This window comes from Oreochromis aureus, linkage group 4 (genome assembly GCF_013358895.1).
Source record: "Oreochromis aureus strain Israel breed Guangdong linkage group 4, ZZ_aureus, whole genome shotgun sequence".
In the NCBI taxonomy this organism is placed as follows: Eukaryota; Metazoa; Chordata; class Actinopteri; order Cichliformes; family Cichlidae; genus Oreochromis; species Oreochromis aureus.
The window spans coordinates 168,315-186,706 of NC_052945.1; the positions used below are offsets into that span (position 1 = coordinate 168,315).

The 18,392-nt window shown below is 44.6% G+C and overlaps 1 protein-coding gene across 1 annotated transcript in view; it reads right to left on the reverse strand.

Moving 5' to 3' along the window:
• The window catches only part of crhr1 (corticotropin releasing hormone receptor 1), a 50,357-nt gene that overhangs the window by 19,702 nt on the left and 12,263 nt on the right, over positions 1-18,392 (reverse strand). Inside the window, exons 2-5 of the mRNA XM_031738702.2 lie at positions 11,314-11,404; positions 11,183-11,233; positions 10,817-10,936; positions 1,743-1,825 (exon numbers count right to left, since the gene is read on the reverse strand). Of these exons, the coding sequence (XP_031594562.1) occupies positions 1,743-1,825; positions 10,817-10,936; positions 11,183-11,233; positions 11,314-11,404 (345 nt within the window). The remainder of the gene's footprint in view (positions 1-1,742; positions 1,826-10,816; positions 10,937-11,182; positions 11,234-11,313; positions 11,405-18,392) is intronic.

An 18,392-nucleotide genomic window follows, 5' to 3' on the forward strand; every position in this document is an offset into this window, starting at 1 on the left:
GTGGTGGTTCAGAGTTTGTATGTTTGGGGGGTGGAGGGTTCAGAGGGAAGAGGTGGATGCAGTGAGAGAGTTCAGCATCCTGACAACCTGATGGACAAAGTCTCTCAGTGTCCTGGTTTTAGCCCAGAGGGTCTTCAGTTTCCTTCCTGATGGCAGCAAACTGAAGAAGCTGTTGGATGGATGGGTGGAGTCACCTGTAATGCAGAGGACTTTTCCAGGTGAGGCGAGTGCAGTAGATGTCCTGGAGGGAGGGAAGAAAGGTACCCACGATCCTCTCCGCTGTTCTCACTACCCGTTGTAACTTTTCCATTAGGACCCAGTGCAGGAGCCATACCACACAGTGATGCTCTCAACGGTGCCTTTGTAGAAGGTGCTCATAATGGGGGTTGATGCTCTCGCTGTCCTCAGTTTGCAGAGGAAGTAGAGTGGCTGTTGGGCTGGCCAGTGATGCTGTGTTCTTGACCAGGAGAGATCTTCTGAGATGTGCACACCCAGGAACTTGGTGCTGCTTACCCTCTCCACAGCAGCACCATTGATGGTTAGTGGGGTGTGCAGGGTGTGGGCTCTCCTGAAGTCTGTGATGATCTCCTTAGTCTTCTCCACATTCAGGGACAGGTGGTTGTTGCTGCACCACTCAGCCAGATGGTTAACTTCACTCCTGTAGTAGGTCTCATCGTTGTTGCTGATGTGACCTACCACATTTGTTTCATCTGCAAACTTGATGAAAAGGTTGGAGCTGTGTGATGGTGTGCAGTCGTGGGTCAGCAGGTTGAAGAGCAGGGGGCCCAACACACATCCTTGGAGAGCCTCCATATTCAGTGATCTTGGGCTGGAGGTGTTGCTACCAACCTGTACTGTCTGCTGTCTTCCTGTCAGGAAATCCAGCAGCCAGTTACACAGTGAGGTACTGATCCCAGCAGATCGAGTTTAAACCACTAAATGAGAAGGTGTGTCCGAACTTTTTCCTGTTTCTCTTAAATATGTGCCTGTATATATGTATGTGTGTGTGTGTGTGTGTAGGTATGTGTCACACTCTTATGACACCAGTGTATGAGCATGAGCACAACATCACCCACAAAACAGAGCCTGAGGCAGACAGACAGACGGGCAGACAGACGGGCGGGTGTATGAGCATTCTGATGTCATCAGACAACAGTGAGAATGAATCTAAATCCAATATTAATGAGAGTATCAGAGAAGACCATTATCACCCAGCAGACATGTGAACACACACACACACACACACACACACACACACACACACACACACACATTAAAAGTGTTTTCCTGTCCCATGTATCATCTGAGGACATAGTCCTCGGTCTGTCAGAATAATGACAGAAGGTGGGCGGAGCTTTAGTGATATCACATCGTTACCCTCCTTTTGGGCCCATTAACAAACATATGAGTGAAACCTGCACTAACTCCTTTTAAACTGCCACACACTGAGCAAGACTTCCTCCTTTAAAAGGACTGAACCTGAAGCTGTTTGAGGTCTGGGTGGGTCTTCGGATTAAAGACTGATGAAAACACAAAGTGCATCTGTAATTGCAGGTGTTCCTGTCAGCCAATCAGATCGCAGACGTGGTCATGCTGCGTTTCTGGTGCATTACTGCCAAACATCGTGTTAGCTAATGTGGCTAATGTTAGCTCCTTAAGGCTCTGTTTGGGTTTACGAGCTCATCACTTATAGAAACACGATCCGAGCATATTGATCAGTGATTGGCGTTGGTGCTTCTCACCAGGACGATGATCTCGGTGCACTGGCTGTAGTTTCCTCGAGGCGCCCAGCTGCCATTCACCTGACACTCTCTGTAGACCCGATCTGAACAGAAGCATCAACGCATCAGTTACTGTCAGTACAGGTAAAACACGAGTCACATGATGTGAACCCACCTTTAACAAAGAGAAGACGGGTGTCCACAGAGCTACAGGTTAAAAAAGCTGATCCCACCTGTGCTCACATAGTCTGTTTTTTCTGTTAGCCTGTCCAAGTAATGACCTGAGCCGTGAAGCCTTCAGTCGAGTTAAACAGTTTTCTGATAGATGTGAAACACAGGATCCAGCTGCTCTCTGATGAAGCGCTTAATTAAAGCAACACATCCGGATGTAAAACAAATGATGACTTTGTTTATGACTTTACAGCTGAATAAACTTTTCTGTTTTCCATTACAGCTCGTAATAAAGTGGTAATAGCAGGCTAACGAGGGCGAAACAAGAACATAATACTGTGGTAATTTCTAAGTTACTACCACTTAATTACCAAAGTAATATTAGTTAATTTGGTGTTTGGTACTAATATTATCAGTTATTTGGTACTAGTTGTTTTGTATTTTTGTACAGAACTTTGGTCATCGTTGCTGTTGTAATTAAATGTGCTATATAAAAAAGTAGCAAACGTGGTAACAGTTGAGTAATATTACACTGAAATGTATGTAACAGGGCCCAAAAACTGGAGGTAATACTGTGGAACTAAAGACACTCCCACGAGACAAAACCAATTAGTAATAGTAGAGCAATATGATAACCTACTGGCAATAAGAAAGTAGTGTCTTTGAGTCTGAATATTCACATTCTTATACAGAGTTGAAATTATGATAACCTCATAATAATAACATAATTTTGGCTGTTGTTTTAGTATATTTGGACTATATTATAATTTTTGAATTAACCCTACTTAGTCCCAAAGGGTTGCTTCTGTTCACCTGGAGGTAGCCTCAGAGACTGAGACTGAAGAAGCCACCTGATGATGATGAAATGTTTCTCCCACTGAAAACATCCAAACGAACAGAATCAACTTTTTGGGATTCCTTACCTGGATGACTGAGCAGACAACCCTCCAGCTTTAAGTTCCTGGTATTCTGCTTTGCTTAAAAGCAATAATGTAAATATTATGTTTAATAAAAAAAAAATGAAGTTCAAAAATCTTTTTTTCATGCCTAAAGATGAACAAAAATACTTAAGAAAAAAAACCTGATTGAGGTTGTCATAATTCATGCATGAAAAGGTTAATAATAAGTAAGTATTGAACGCAGTGAGATGGTCTAAGGAGCTTGGAAAGCACATCCAGGCCTGCCTTCCAGCAGCATTCAACCTCCAGGAGCAACCGTTCCACTGAGTATGCAAATGCAATCACTCTTGATAGGGCTTTGGAGCGTGATGTCACGGGGGTGGGCGTGGAAAGGATTTTGGCCCGATCCGCCATTTTGGGGGTCTAGCGCAAGTGAAAAGGGAGCAAAGGCACACACAACAGCCATGGTTCGTATTTGCTGTGTGGTCGGCTGCAATGTGTGATCACACGACCGGCAAGAGAATAAGCTTGAAAAGGGTTTATCTTTTCATTCTTTCCCAACCTGGAAGCAACATGAGGCAGCTCGTGTATCGATGTTACCAAACGAAGGCGTCTAGCCTGGATAGCAGCTGTGAGACGAGCTGATATCCAGCTCTCTTCCATCTCCAAATATCTGTTGGTGCTCCAGACATTTTCATTCCAGTAAGTTCTAAATCTGTTCATATCACTCTTTATAGCCTATTAGTTTTATTTTCGACGCACTCTGAGGTCATAGCAAATTAGAGCAAACATCCTAATGAGTGATTTTGCAGAACTACCTTCTATTTATAGAGTTTCTAATTATTTGGCATTATTGCAGCAAACCAGCCTATGAAATGGATAAAACACATCGTGACTGGGTTCCAGCGCTACATAAGGGACCTGCTTCAAACATACCACCATGCCAATCAGATTACTTCTTCCATGTGAGGGTGAAGAGGTGACCCTTCTGGATAAGATGGTGAAGGTTTGCTGCGTTTGGTGAACAGTGTGGTAGTAAAACCAGGGAAAATGAAACTTGCTCCTGTTAAATATTCTTAAGTCTTTTGCTGTATAAATAGTGGGGTTTTTTTTTCAAAAGATACAGTAAATAATGTTAGTAGTGGGTGATATCATGTAAACACTGTCATGACTTTGTGTAAACATTTTGTCTTTTATAAACTATAAATGACATGGACTCTACATTGTAACTGATGTGATGTTCTATAAAGTGGTTTTAATAAAAAAAAAAAAGAGGCAAAAATTAGTTTGTTTCTTTATTCAATTTTTGAACAGTGGTACTCAGTCAGTACATATTCAGTAAATGCAAATTATTTACATGGCAGTGCACTACAGGTATAAATCTAGACCCCTAGATAAAACATTATGGCATTATAGCAGTGACAACTCCTCCACAGTAGCAGGTGGGATTTTTCTTTTTTGAGGACGGCTCCTTTTACCTTTCACTACGGATGGTCTGTTTATGTTTTGATCAAGAGCCTTTTTTTGGGCAGCTGAAGAAGAGAAGTCTATCTTATGGCCAACCTCTGGCTGTATCTTGGTCACATTACCCAGCAAAACCCAGTATGCAGGTTCATCTGTAACAGGCCTTGTGCCACAGATCCGCACTGTTGCTTCTACATTAAACAGAAGAGCAGCGACATGGCTGCAGGTCTCCACGACTCCGGCCATACAGGTGCAGTGGGCGGCTTCAACCTTCCCTGTGATGCTCACAGTGACCCATGGCTGCAATGCTGGTTCATTCAGTCTTTGAGAGTGCAGCACCTGAAACACACACAGACAAAGTTAATTTAAAGACAAGAACTATGAGCCAAGGCCGACATAAATGTGTTTTATCTACTTTATCATAAATGTAACAGTGTTTAGAAAGTTAGCACATACATGTAATTTTTCATTTCTTTATGTGTCCATCTATAGAACGCTGCATGTTATATTCTAAATCTGCCTGTTCTCTGTCAGAAACCTGCCTGCAGAAAATGAACCTAAAGTATGTAATGCAAGGATGTCATCACTTTAGAGATGGAGAAAGCATAAAGTGACAATTATGAATTACTTAATATGATAAGGAGATTCTGCAGGTCATTAATCAATGTATAAAACTAAAGATGTATTTTTAGTGACACAAGATACAAATATTGAAGCAAGATGTATAATTAGAATTATTTATAATAAATATGAATAAATCAGTGCAATTTCTTTAACCATAGAGAATAACTAAATCCTTCAGGACAATGTCACATCAATGCACTGAACTCACTATGTTATCCCTCTAACAGAGCCTCCACATGTTCTCACTGTAATTTCACCCTCATGAATGAATTTATGCTGCACTAATCTGAATGTTTGCAGGGAAATCAAACACATTTCACACGCAGTACTCGAGCAGACTTACCTTTGTTTGAATGACGAGTTGTACGCGCTGACTCCACAGATAAGGTACGAAAATATATCAGGCTATGTCAGTAGCGGTTGGTCTTCAGGGTTTCTACTCCACCGCCGTGTTTCATACGGGTCCACATTTCCAATGCACGCGATTTTCTGCAAGTACCGCCACTTCGCTTCTGGACGCAATCGGTCTCTATACAGTCCATTCTCTTTTGAGCTGCTTTTAAGCATCTTGTCGTTCGTTTTGATTCGTAGACCCCGAAAATGGTGCCGCGCTCCCACAATGCATTGCGGCGTGACGTCAACTCCAAAGCCCTATACCACGCTGAGCTACCTGGAACACATTACACTGGACATTGTAGTGCAGAAACAGCAGGACCTTCAACCTCTGTCTAGATTATTATTTGGCCAAGTTTGTGGACATAAAAAGAAGCATTTGACTCTGATTCACTTTGCTCTTTACATGCAAAGAAAAACCCCAAAACATTTAAAAAAAAAAAAAGTCAATACACATATGCCAAAGACAGGAACTTGGCAACTACATGATTGTCACTCTGGGTTAGGGTTAGGCTCTACGGTGGCACTGACTTTTACCAGTACTACATAAGGTTTGCTTCCAAAGTTGCTGCTTGCCTGCAACAGTTCAATTAGAACACATTCTGATGCGGTCTCGACCAGGGAAACTGTGACATCTTTGCTTCCCCTTCGCACCATTGCAGCCCCCTTCTGCTTGTAACATTCCAGCACAAAATAAGTCACAGCCCAGAAGTTGAGCTTCTGCTCTTAACTGCTTAGTTCCAGCTGCAAACCCCCCAAAATCAAGACCTAAAACACACCTCACTAATATGCCTTTCTCTTTCTCTGTATGTATTATTGTAGGGTCTACCTTACAATATAAAGCGCCTTGAGGCAACTGTTGTTTTGATTTGGCACTATATAAATAAAATTGAATTGAATTGAACCTCGCCATAAGATACAGATAAATGCAGAATTGTTATGCAACTAGGAGGCTACACCATTAGCAATAATTTTCCTACCAAGCAATGACCAGCTACATCCGTCCACGCCAATAAATATTGCAACATTAAAGGATACTTTAAAAAAAACATCCTAACCCAGATTCCATCAACCTCTTATTAAAAGTTTTTTCAGATGGTTTCCACCTAGGGATTATCATTCAGCCTTCATTCTCTTGTGCATGCAAATATCTCCAGTCAGCCTTCAATGATGCAGATACCGTAAACAGCCTACTTGCTGAGAAAGAAGTCAGGGAGGGGTTAATGATTGGCGCTTTTCTCAACTGCCATTCCGACCATCTGGGCACTGAAACTGATCATAATATCCTATTAGAGTGATTAGAACATGCTGTAGGTGTTACAGGTACTGTGCTGCAGTGGTTTATATCATATCTATCTAATAGACTCCAGTTTGTTCATGTAAATGGAGAGTCCTCTTCACACACTAAGGTCAATTATGGAGTTCCACAGGGTTCAGTGCTAGGACCAATTCTGTTTACATTATACATGCTTCCCTTAGGCAGCATCATTAGAAGACATAGCATAAATTTTCACTGCTATGCAGATGACACGCAGCTCTATCTATCCATGAAGCCAGGTAACACACACCAATTAGTTAAACTGCAGGAATGTCTTAAAGACATAAAGACCTGGAAGGCCGCTAACTTTCTGCTTCTAAATTCAGATCAAACTGAGGTTATTGTACTCGGCCCTGAAAATCTTAGAAATATGGTATCTAACCAGATTCTTACTCTGGATGGCATTACCTTGGCCTCCAGTAACACTGTGAGGAACCTTGGAGTCATTTTTGACCAGGATATATCTTTCAATGCACATATTAAACAAAGTAATAAATGCATGAACTAGTTTTTCAGCATCACTCTGAGACAGGATATTTCTAATTTTAGAGATGTTGCACAAATGGAAGAAAGCAGTCTTACATATTTGTTTAATATGTGCGTTGAAGGACATGTCCTGGTCAAAATGACTCAAGGTTCCTCACAGCATTACTGGAGGCCAAGGTAATGCCATCCAGAGTAAGAATCTGCTTAGATACCATATTTCTAAGATTTTCAGGGCCGAGTACAATAACCTCAGTTTGATCTGAATTTATTTAAATTAAGAACAGCATTCATCCAGTTATTCCTTCTGACACGTCTGCTCCCTGACATCCACAAACCGGCTCAGGTTCTGGATCTGGTTCTGGGTCCTCAGACTCACAGCTCAAAAACAGAACTGGACCTCACAATCCATCGATATCTCAATCAATCATTATTAGAGAGAACTAATCAGATCTGATCAGAATCTGAAGAAAACACAACCCAACTCGACTCCAGTGTAACCACGGCAACTACTGAGCTGTCATCACGGCCTCACGCCCCTGATCACCCATCTCATCAGTGCATGCTGTGTTTAATTTACATCAGTCTGATCAGATCAATACATCAGTGCCCACAGACAGATGCTTTATTACAGTTTTTCTCGATTGCTTAAACACTATAACCAGGCCTCTAAACTAAAATTTCAAAACCATAAACGCTATTGGTCAAAAAGCTCACCCATTTCCCTGAACTATAAACACTATTCCCTGCTTTGACACATGACTCAAATTTGGTGAACTGGTACTGCAAAACTCTACACACAAATCCCTACATTTTACAGTGCTTACACCATGTAGTCATGTAGAAAGCACTAGCATGCAATAATGTTAACTTAAGTCAGCATAGCTTGAGCCCAATTAGCACACAATTAACCAGGTGGAAACACTAGGAGTCAAAATTTAGCACACACCAATCAGAACCTGCGATGGATAGATAAAGGGCCAAAGTCAGCTCATTCAGGTTTGAAACAATGGATCCAAAGAGATGCAAAGGAAGAGGACGTGGTGGAGAAAGAGGACGTGGTGAAGGAGGAGGACGTGGTGGAGAAAGAGGACGTGGTAAAGGAGGAGGACGTGGTGGAGAAAGAGGACGTGGTGAAGGAGGAGGACGTGGTGGAGAAAGAGGACATGGTGAAAGAGGAGGACGTGGTGGAGAAAGAGGACATGGTGAAAGAGGAGGACGTGGTGGAAGAGGAGGAGGAGGTGGTGAAGGAGGTGGAGGTGGAGAACAGCGGCGACAAGGAAGGGGAAGAGCAAGGGCACGAAGACAGTCAGTCTCGGATGAAATTGAGCCACTTTAGTTGACCATGTCCTTGTCCATGGGATGACTATGAGGGAGGCTGGGCAACGAGTACAACCAAATTTGAGTCGCTTCACTGTTGCCTCCATCATCAGAACCTTCAGGAGGAAAACAGGTAGGTGTACTTGCAGTAAGACTGCTTTGTACAGTAACGTTTAAGTTACTGAATTTATGTGTCTTGAGTTTCAGTATGTTTCCATTATTTTCCTGTAAAATGAATGTGTGACAGTTACAGTAATGAGTGCTTCTATTTTTGTAGGACACAGAGACGACCACCTGGTGGAGGCAGGTTAAGGCTTTTTGTCGGAGGAGCAAGAGAGGGAACTTGTAAACATGGTAATTGCAAATAATGTAATCCGCCTGCAAGAGATTCAAAGGAGAGTGATTGAGGATGATCATCTTTTTCGAGGCATAAATGCCATCAGCCTCTCCACATTTGACCGCATCCTCCGAAAGAATCAATTCGGATGAAACAGGCATACCGAGTCCCTTTCGAACGAAACTCTGACAGAGTGAAAAACCAACGTGTGGAATATGTTCAGGTATGAGTTTTGATACTGTATAAGGTATTGTGTACCATCACAGCATGGCAGTTTATGCTGCCATTTCAGCACTCTTGAACTTTGGTTCAGGGTACCGATTGACTTACTGTGTGTTATGTGTTTTGCAGAGAATCTTTGAGATTGAAGGACGGCCTGTTCCCCATGAAATGATCTTTGTGGATGAGGCAGGTTTTAACCTGACCAAAAGAAGGAAAAGGGGAGGAACATAATTGGCCATCGGGCTATTGTAAATGTCCCTGGTCAGCGTGGGGGAATGTCACTATGTGCGCAGCCATCAGCCAACGAGGGTACTCCACCGCCATGCCGTAGTAGGACCCTATAACACTATGCTTCTCCTTGCTTTTCTTGATGGTTTAAGACAACATATGTTCCAGCTGGACTACAGGGAACCAGCACAGCCAGAGCAGCCTCACTACGTTGTTGTGTGGGATAACGTCAGCTTCCATCGCGCTGCTCTGGTTCGTGACTGGTTTACCAATAACCCAAGGTTTTCTAATCTCTTTCTGCCTGCATACTCCCCTTTCTAAACCCGATAGAGGAGTTATTTTCGGCATGGCGGTGGAAAGTGTATGACCGAGAACCTTATGTCCGTGTTCACCTCCTTCAGGCCATGGAAGAGGCCTGCCTAGACATATCAGTAGATGCATGCCAGGGGTGGATCAGGCATGCAAGAGGATTTTACCCCGCTGCCTGGCTGGGGCCAATATAGCCTGTGATGTGGATGAGATTCTCTGGCCTGACCCAGACCAAAGACAAGATGCTGTGGTGGGATAATGTTTCTGGTGTGTGTTGTACTGTATAGTACATGAATGACAATGTGCCACTGTACATACATTGGTTGCGTCTTTTGTGTTTATCATGTGACAAGGGTTTTGAAGGGGAGAACCATAAGCAACCTAATTGTTTTGGAACTATTGTTTTGAATTAATTGTACCAGTGTGCAAAACTCTGTTGTAGTGTGTGTGTTTTTGAGGGCTTGTGTTTGATGTCTGAGGGCAAAGTTCGGTTTTTCAGCAGGAGTGAATAGTTTTGGGTGTAGAGCTTCATTTTGACCTGGAAATAGGATGTTTGGGGAATTGAGTGAGATGTTATGGATTTGTTTACTGTTGTGCGGATATGAGGCGTAGTTTCAAGAAATGTGTTTTAGCAATCGAGAAAAACTGTAACATGTTACCCAATCAGAGGCCACATTACATCAGGGGCAAGAGTTTTTCTGTGTGTGAAGAAATTATGAAGGTCCAGTGAAAGATGAGCTCCAGCTGGTCTCTCTCTCTCTCTCTCTCTCACACACACACACACACACACACACACACACACACACACACACACACACACACACACACACACACACACACAGATGACTCATGCTATTAAGTTCGATTGGCAACCTAAACTGTTAATTAAACAGGATATTTATGCCACCCACACACTGACACACACACATACACAGTGGATATAATGAAGACAGTTGGCACAGAAGAAGAAGAAGTCAGCTCGTCCTCGTACGGAGGTGGTGTTGGACGTCAGTGAGGACACAGAGTGTGAAACTGTGATTGGCTGACATTTAATTGGCAGCCTCTGATTGGCTGTGGATAGAGATCAGTTGAAGATAATAGAGACAGAGTATATACTGGGAAAAACACGCCCCCTCTCGGAGAGAACAGTCAACAGCTCGTCATTGCCCCTAAAGGTAAAAAATCAACTAAAATCTAAAGTTATGAGAAAAAACCTCTGCCTATGTCTGAGAGAAAGTGTGTAGCTGTTGTCACATTCACACATCAGAACTTGTCTGTGAACGTGTTAGCATGATAGTCTCTGCACCTGAGCAGGTGTGGCACTTACTGGTGGTGTTGTAGTGGATCCCGTTGAACTGCTCAGGACAGGGTCTGGAGACCAGCTCACCTGCTACACTTTGAGGCCAACAGGTTCCTATCCCATCCACCGACAGCTCACAGTACACACCTGCAAAGACAGAGCGACAGGTGAGAGGCAGGAGGACCTGTAGGGGACTTTACTTCATGAGACTCACCTTTGGTAAATATTATTGAAGTCTACAATGAAAGTCAGTGAATGACTCAAACAAAGAAGCACCTCTTAAGTTTCCTGTTGGTACACCTGAGAGTACAGCCATGGCGAAAAGCAGAGTATCTCATCGTGATTCTGGTGCTGATGTTTGTCAAAGGTCAAAGGTGAGTGTGTGATACAGACCTGAGGAGTTGCTGATGGTGAATGTCTGGTTGAGCCGGGCTAAGGTCCTCGCTGAGAGACAGAACACAGAGAAGGTGTCAGCGCTCCGGGTTCACTGAGCACGTCAAAGGAAATCCCAAACAGGAAGTTACCTGTGAAGTTGGTTGACAGCAGGATCAAAGTTTCGCAGGTTAACTCAGCCGGGGAGACTCGCCCGCTCAGCACCACGCACATGAAGAAAACCTGAAAGCAGAGCTTCGGTTCAGATCGATCACATGACCATCGGTCGGCGATGATCCAGCTGAGCGGCGCTGCGTTCGTCAGTGTGTTTTCTGTGTTTTTGTTCTAACTGACTAATAATATCTCATTTATATGATACGGAGCTCAGGATCCTTCTGTTAATGATGCAGTTGCAGTCCCAGAATGCACTACATCGCCTCTGACTGGTGACAGTGCGGTGATAATGGAACACAGAGGAGGAATGCAACGCTGCTGCAACGCACGACCAGAGGGGACGTCCGTTACAGCAGCGAGTCAGGTCGCTGAGCTGTGATTGGTCACAGCAACAAGCTGAGGTCAGCCATCCAATGACACGTGGCTGGGTAACAGCTGGAAGAAGGAGGCAGATCACCTTCAGCACCATTTAGGAGACGATAATCATGTGACCGCAGCACTGCGATACCCGCCGAGTTAACAGCTGTCGTTACGCCTCACCTGTCGTTGCAGGTGTTAATTCACTCAGACTGAACGCCCTCTGAGGATACAGCATCTCATCTCACGCTCAGATATGGAAGAGTCCGCACACCCATCCTGCCTGTGTCCATTATTACTGCACGTGATGAGTCCAAACAAATACGCACCGACTCAGAGGAGAAGGCCTTTCAGCCAGTCACAAAAGAGACGGCTCAGAGGCACGATCGAAGGAACTCTGTGACGCTGTGATCCTGCCTGGGTGTGACCTCTGACCCAAGATAAATGAGATTACAAGCTACTGCACCAGAACAGGAAGTGATGTAATGAAGACTGCGCCAAAATAAGAGACATAAGCCCGCTTCAATGAATGACTTTCATTTTTCAGATTCACGGTTTAGTGAAACTAAAGTGTTTGTCTGCAGAGTCAGAGATGCAGAAACGTGTATCACAGAGCCGTGACTCGCCCACGCCCAAGAACTCCACAGATGGGCTAAACGTGAGCATCGAACCGCCTCGCTGTTTCTCTCTGAAACTGATTAACTGCTAATCATTCACGTGAGTTTTCCTCTTATTTCCTGTTGGCGTTCATCTTTGTTTTGGTTCTGGATGAACAATAACATGACAGCAACTACCCAGAATGCACTGTGATTGGCGAGGCCTGTTTAAATCAGTGGACCTGCTATGTCGGTACCAAGGTGGCACTCTCATCAGAGCTATGTGCTGGGTCATGTTCTGTCTCAGGGCCTTCTCTGAGGTGCTCTGTTTGTTTGGACTGCAGCAACAATGGACATAGGCAGGATGCGTGTGCCGACTCCTCCATATCTGATCTTTTTCCAAGATGGCGCCGCGTATGGATGCCCTGGTACTTCAGTGCGTTACTTCTGTCTTGTTTTTGTGCATAACTTGTGTGTCTGGGCACTCCTCTGGATATTCTTACACCAGAGAAGAGCTTCTTAACTACAGGACTACAACACCTGTGGATTTACTTCCAATATTTGTCGCATCTGCGGCAGATTTATTACAGACTTTGATCACGAAAGTGAGACATGGAAGGAGAGGAAAGCGAGCACACTCGTGCGTCTGAGGAGACGCGGACTGTGAACTGCTCTTCCTGGGATCTTCCTTTCCAACGTACGCTCACTCAGGAATAAGATGGACGAGCTGGCCCTGATGAGAAGCATGAACAGAGACTCCTGTGTCTTATGTTTTACGGAGTCGTGGCTCTGTGAGGACATCCCGGACTGCGCGCTCAAACTGGAGGGTTTTCATCTGCTGCGCGTGGATCGGCAGGCCTCTCTCTCTGGTAAGACCACAGGTGGAGGCGTCTGCTTCTACATTAATAGTGGCTGGTGCACAGATGTAACAGTGATTGCTCAGCACTGCTCTTCCTCTCTGGAATATCTTTTTATTCACTGCAAACCGTTTTATTCTCCGCTGGAGTTTGCTTCATTCATCTTGGCCGCTGTTTACATCCCGCCAGATGCAGATGTGCAGGCAGCTCAGTGCGCTCTCGCGGAGCAGATACTGCACATGGAGCGGACATTCCCGGACTCCCTCATTATTGCTCTTGGGGACTTTAACAAAGCCAATCTGAGCCAAGAGCTTCCCAAATACAAGCAGTATATTAAATGCCCGACCAGAGAGGAGAGGATATTGGACCACTGCTACAGCACGATCAGCGGGGCCTATCACGCGGTGCCCCGCGCTTCACTCGGACTTTCTGATCACGTCATGGTCCACCTGATCCCCGCGTACAGACAGAGGCTGAAGCTCTCCAAACCTGTCGTGAGGACTAAAAAAGTGTGGAGCAACGAGGCTGTGGAGGAGCTTCGCACGTGTTTGGAGTCCACAGACTGGGACACAATGAAGGCTGCTTCTAACAGCTTGGACGAGTTTACGGACACTGTCACCTCCTATACCCACTTCTGTGAGGACAGCATTGTGCCATCACGCACCAGGGTGAGTTATAACAATGACGAACCCTGGTTTACTCCTAAACTCAAAAAGCTGTGGCTGGAAAAGAGAAAGGCGTTCAGAAGCGGAGACAGGGACTGCTACAGAGAGGCCAAGTACAGGTTCACTAAAGAAGTGGACATTGCTAAACATCAGCACTCTGAGAAGATGCAGCAGCAGATCTCAGAGAATGACTCGGCCTCTGTGTGGATAAGTTTTAGGAATATCACCAACTACAAGCCTAAAATCCCTCACTCCACTGATGACTTGCTCTTGGCCAACACCCTTAACGACTTTTACTGCCGTTTTAATGAGCCATCAAGCAGCCTTCACACCTCCAACAGCCCCAACCATAGAGACACTTTGGACACTCATTCCCCCACCTCTCCCCCCTCCATAGAGCCATCACCACCATCAAACACTTCACCTACAACACCTCTCTCCACACCCCACACCAAGGAGGATTTCACACCACCTTCTCCCACTACAACCCTTCATATTCACGAAGCAGATGTGAGGAAGCAGTTTAAGAGTCTGAATGCTCGAAAAGCTCCTGGCCCAGACGGTGTGTCTCCTGCCACCCTCAGACACTGTGCAAACGAGCTGGCCCCAGTGTTTTCTGGCATTTTCAACTCCTCACTGCAGGCATGTCATGTGCCTGCCTGCTTCAAGTCCTCTACCATAATCCCTGTCCCCAAGAAACCAAGGATCACTGGACTAAATGACTACAGACCTGTGGCTCTGACATCTGTGGTCATGAAGTCATTTGAGCACCTGGTTCTCTCCTACCTCAAGACCCTCACGGCCCCCCTCCTGGACCCCCTGCAGTTTGCATACAGAGCCAACAGGTCTGTAGACGATGCTATCAACATGGCTCTACACTTCATCCTGCAGCATCTGGACTCCCCCAGAACCCACGCCAGGATCCTGTTTGTGGACTTCAGCTCTGCCTTCAACACCATCCTTCCAGAGCATCTCCAAGGCAAGCTTTCCCAGATGAATGTGCCTGATCCCATCTGCTGGTGGATCACTGACTTCCTGACGGACAGGAAGCAGCATGTGAGGCTGGGAAAGAATGTTTCGGACTCCTGGACCATCAGCACCGGCTCCCCTCAGGGCTGTGTTCTTTCTCCTCTGCTCTTCTCCCTGTACACTAACTTCTGCACCTCCACCCACCAGTCTGTCAAGCTAATCAAGTTTGCAGATGACACCACCGTTATTGGACTCATCTCGGACGGGATGAGTCTGCCCACAGGAGGGAGGTTGAACATCTGGTGTCCTGGTGCAGCCACAACAACCTGGTGCTGAATGCCCAGAAGACAGTGGAGATTATTGTGGACTTCAGGAAGCACACAGCCCCACTCCCCCCCATCATCCTGACTGACACCCCCATCACCTTTGTGGACTCATTCCGTTTCCTGGGTACCACCATCACCCAGGACCTGAAGTGGGAGCCCACCATCACCTCCGTCATAAAGAAAGCCCAGCAGAGGATGTACTTCCTGAGGCAGCTGAAGAAATTCAACCTGCCAACACGGACGATGATGCAATTCTACACTGCAATCATCGAGTCCATCCTCACCTCCTCCATCACCGTGTGGTACGCTGGAGCCACCATCAGGGAGAAACAGAGACTGCAGCGTGTTGTGTGCTCTGCTGAGAAGGTGATTGGCTGCGGTCTCCCATCTCTGCAGGACCTGTACACCTCCAGGACACTGGGGCGTGCAGCTCGGATCACAGCTGACCCTTCTCACCCTGGACACAGTCTGTTTGACCTGCTCCCCTCAGGCAGGAGGCTCCAGTCCATTCGCACCAGAACCTCTTGCCATGAGAACAGTTTCTTCCCCTCTGCTGTTGGACTCATGAACAATAACCACATGACTGTTCCCACCACTAACACATGACCCTACACTGTGTTCACTGCATCATTCCATGTTTGGCACTGATCACCACCTGCACTCATGTATATATCTATCTACTTAGCACTTTTAATTCTTATTTTTATGTTTATTTAAGCGTTATCCAACAGTATGTTTGCACTAAGTACCGCAGCAATTTCCTAATGTTGTAAACCTGCTCAACATTTGGCAATAAAACCCTTTCTGATATCTGATTTCTGAGATCAGATGGTGTTTCCTCTGAGCGAATATTCAGCTCTCACCTCCCTGTCGCTCATCTCTGCCTCTACAGCTCCAACGATCACTGATCAATCAGCTGCAGTGTTGCCGGTAACGCGTTGCTTAGTAACGCATTACTCTGAATATGACCACTTTTTCAGTAACGACTAACCTAATGTGTTACTATTTCCATAACAGTAGTCAGATTAAAGTTACTTGTCCAAACCACTGTGCGTTACTATTTTTTTAAGCAAAAAGATTTGGTTTCTTCTTTTGGTCTCGGCGGATGACAAACGCATACGTGTCGTGAAACGTCACATAAGCGACAGGTCACGTTTCCCGCTCACAAGCAGCCAGCGACGTAAAAAAGTGTAAACAACAATGGAGGGAGAGAGATGTTTGTTCTTTAGCTGGAAATATGGTCACTATTTTGAGTTTCTGTCAACTAAAGATTTCAATATTAAGGTTCGTTGTACACTCTGTGTTGGCGAAAAAGTGTTATCTACTTTCAAAAACACTACGTCAAACTTAAAGAAACATTTGGAGTCGCAGCACGGCACAGTCAAACTCACAGAGAGAGTCTCACCAAGTGGTCCGAAGCAGAGAGCCGTGACTTCAACAGAAGGTCCTGCACCACCCAAACAACAAAAGTTGGACTTTGGTGCAAAACCAGTAAGTGATGAAGAATTGAAGAAGTTGGTCGCGCAGTATATTGTAGAAGAAAGGCTACCTATAAACACTGTTGACTCGCCCTCGTTTCGTGCCATAATAAAAAAGATCCCTACTTCTGTTAATGCCGAGCTGCCTCACCGAACGACTTTTACTTCTTACTTGGAGAAGGAGTTTACAGAAATGGAGAGAAATCTGAAGGCCGCACTGAATGAGATTGACTTTGTTTCAACTACCGTGGATATTTGGACTGCTAACAACAGAAGCTATATGGGAGTAACGCTCCACTGGATCAGTAGAACCACATTAGAGCGCCACAAGGTTGCATTAGCATGTAGACGAATTCGTGGTAGACACACGTATGATGTCATTGGTACAGAAATCGAAAACATTCACTCCTCTTATGGATTACTCAACAAAGTAGTTGCAACAGTTACTGATAATGGATCCAACTTTGTTAAGGCGTTTCAAGTTTATCATCCTGTCACGGAGTCCGATGATGAGACGGAGGAGGAAGAGTCCACCCCCAAAGACAATGATGTTACTTTTTCTGATCTGTCAGAAATCCTCTCGGCTGAGAATGAAAGTGATGGTCAGCTGTCTCTTCCCCTGCACCGCAGGTGTGCTTCGCACACCATCAACATAATTTGCACACGTGATGTGGAGAAACATTTAACAACCAATGCAGAGTGCAGGGCTGTGTATAGGAGCAGCACGGCAAAATGCACAGCTCTTTGGACCAAATCGAGTAGATCTACACTTGCATCAGAAACAGTGGAAGAAATCAGCAAAAGAAAGCTCCTAATACCAACATCCACAAGGTGGAATTCCTTTTTTGATGCTGTAAAGAGAACTGCAGAAATCCCCATGGGTGAGCTGAATACTCTGTGCACAAAGCTAGGACTGAAGGCAAGGCAAGGCAATTTTATTTGTATAGCACACTTTCAGCACAAGGCAATTCAAGGTGCTTTACATGATTAAAAGAAAACACAAAACATAAAACATAAGACACTATAAAAGTAAAATACAAGAAAACATTTACAAGAAAGCATTTACAATAAAACAATAATCAAGACAATAATTTATATGAAAAATTAAAACAAACAAGTAGAGGGCCATAATAGGATCAGTTACTCATAAGCAAGTCTAAATAAGTACGTTTTAATTTTAGACTTAAAAGAGTTCAATGTCTCTGCAGCTTTACATTCTCCCAGTAATGTATTCCAGATATGAGGAGCATAGAAACTAAAAGCTGCTTCTCCATGTTTAGTTCTGGTTCTAGGGACGGTCAATAAACGAGAGCTGGAGGACCTAACTGATCTGGAGGGTTTGTACCATGATAGCAGATCCCTAATGTACTCTGGTGCTAACCCATTCAAAGATTTATAAACTAATAAAAGCACTTTAAAGTCTATTCTCTGAGCTACAGGGAGCCAGTGTAATGACTTTAAAACTGGAGTAATGTGCTCTATTTTCTTGGTTCTAGTAAGAACCCGAGCAGCAGCGTTCTGGATCAGCTGCAGTTGTCTAATTGATTTTTTTGGTAAACCTGTCATGATACTATTACAGTAATCAAGGCGGCTAGAGATAAATGCATGGATGAGTTTTTCTAGGTCTCCTTGTGTCATCAGTCCTTTAATCCTAGAAATGTTCCTCAGGTGATAGAATGCTGACTTTGTTAAAGCTTTTATGTGGCCCTGGAGGTTCAGGTCTGAGTCCATTATTACACCTAAATTTCTGGTCTGGTCGGTAGTTTCTAGTTGGACCAGTTTGAGCTGATTACTGATATTTAATCGATC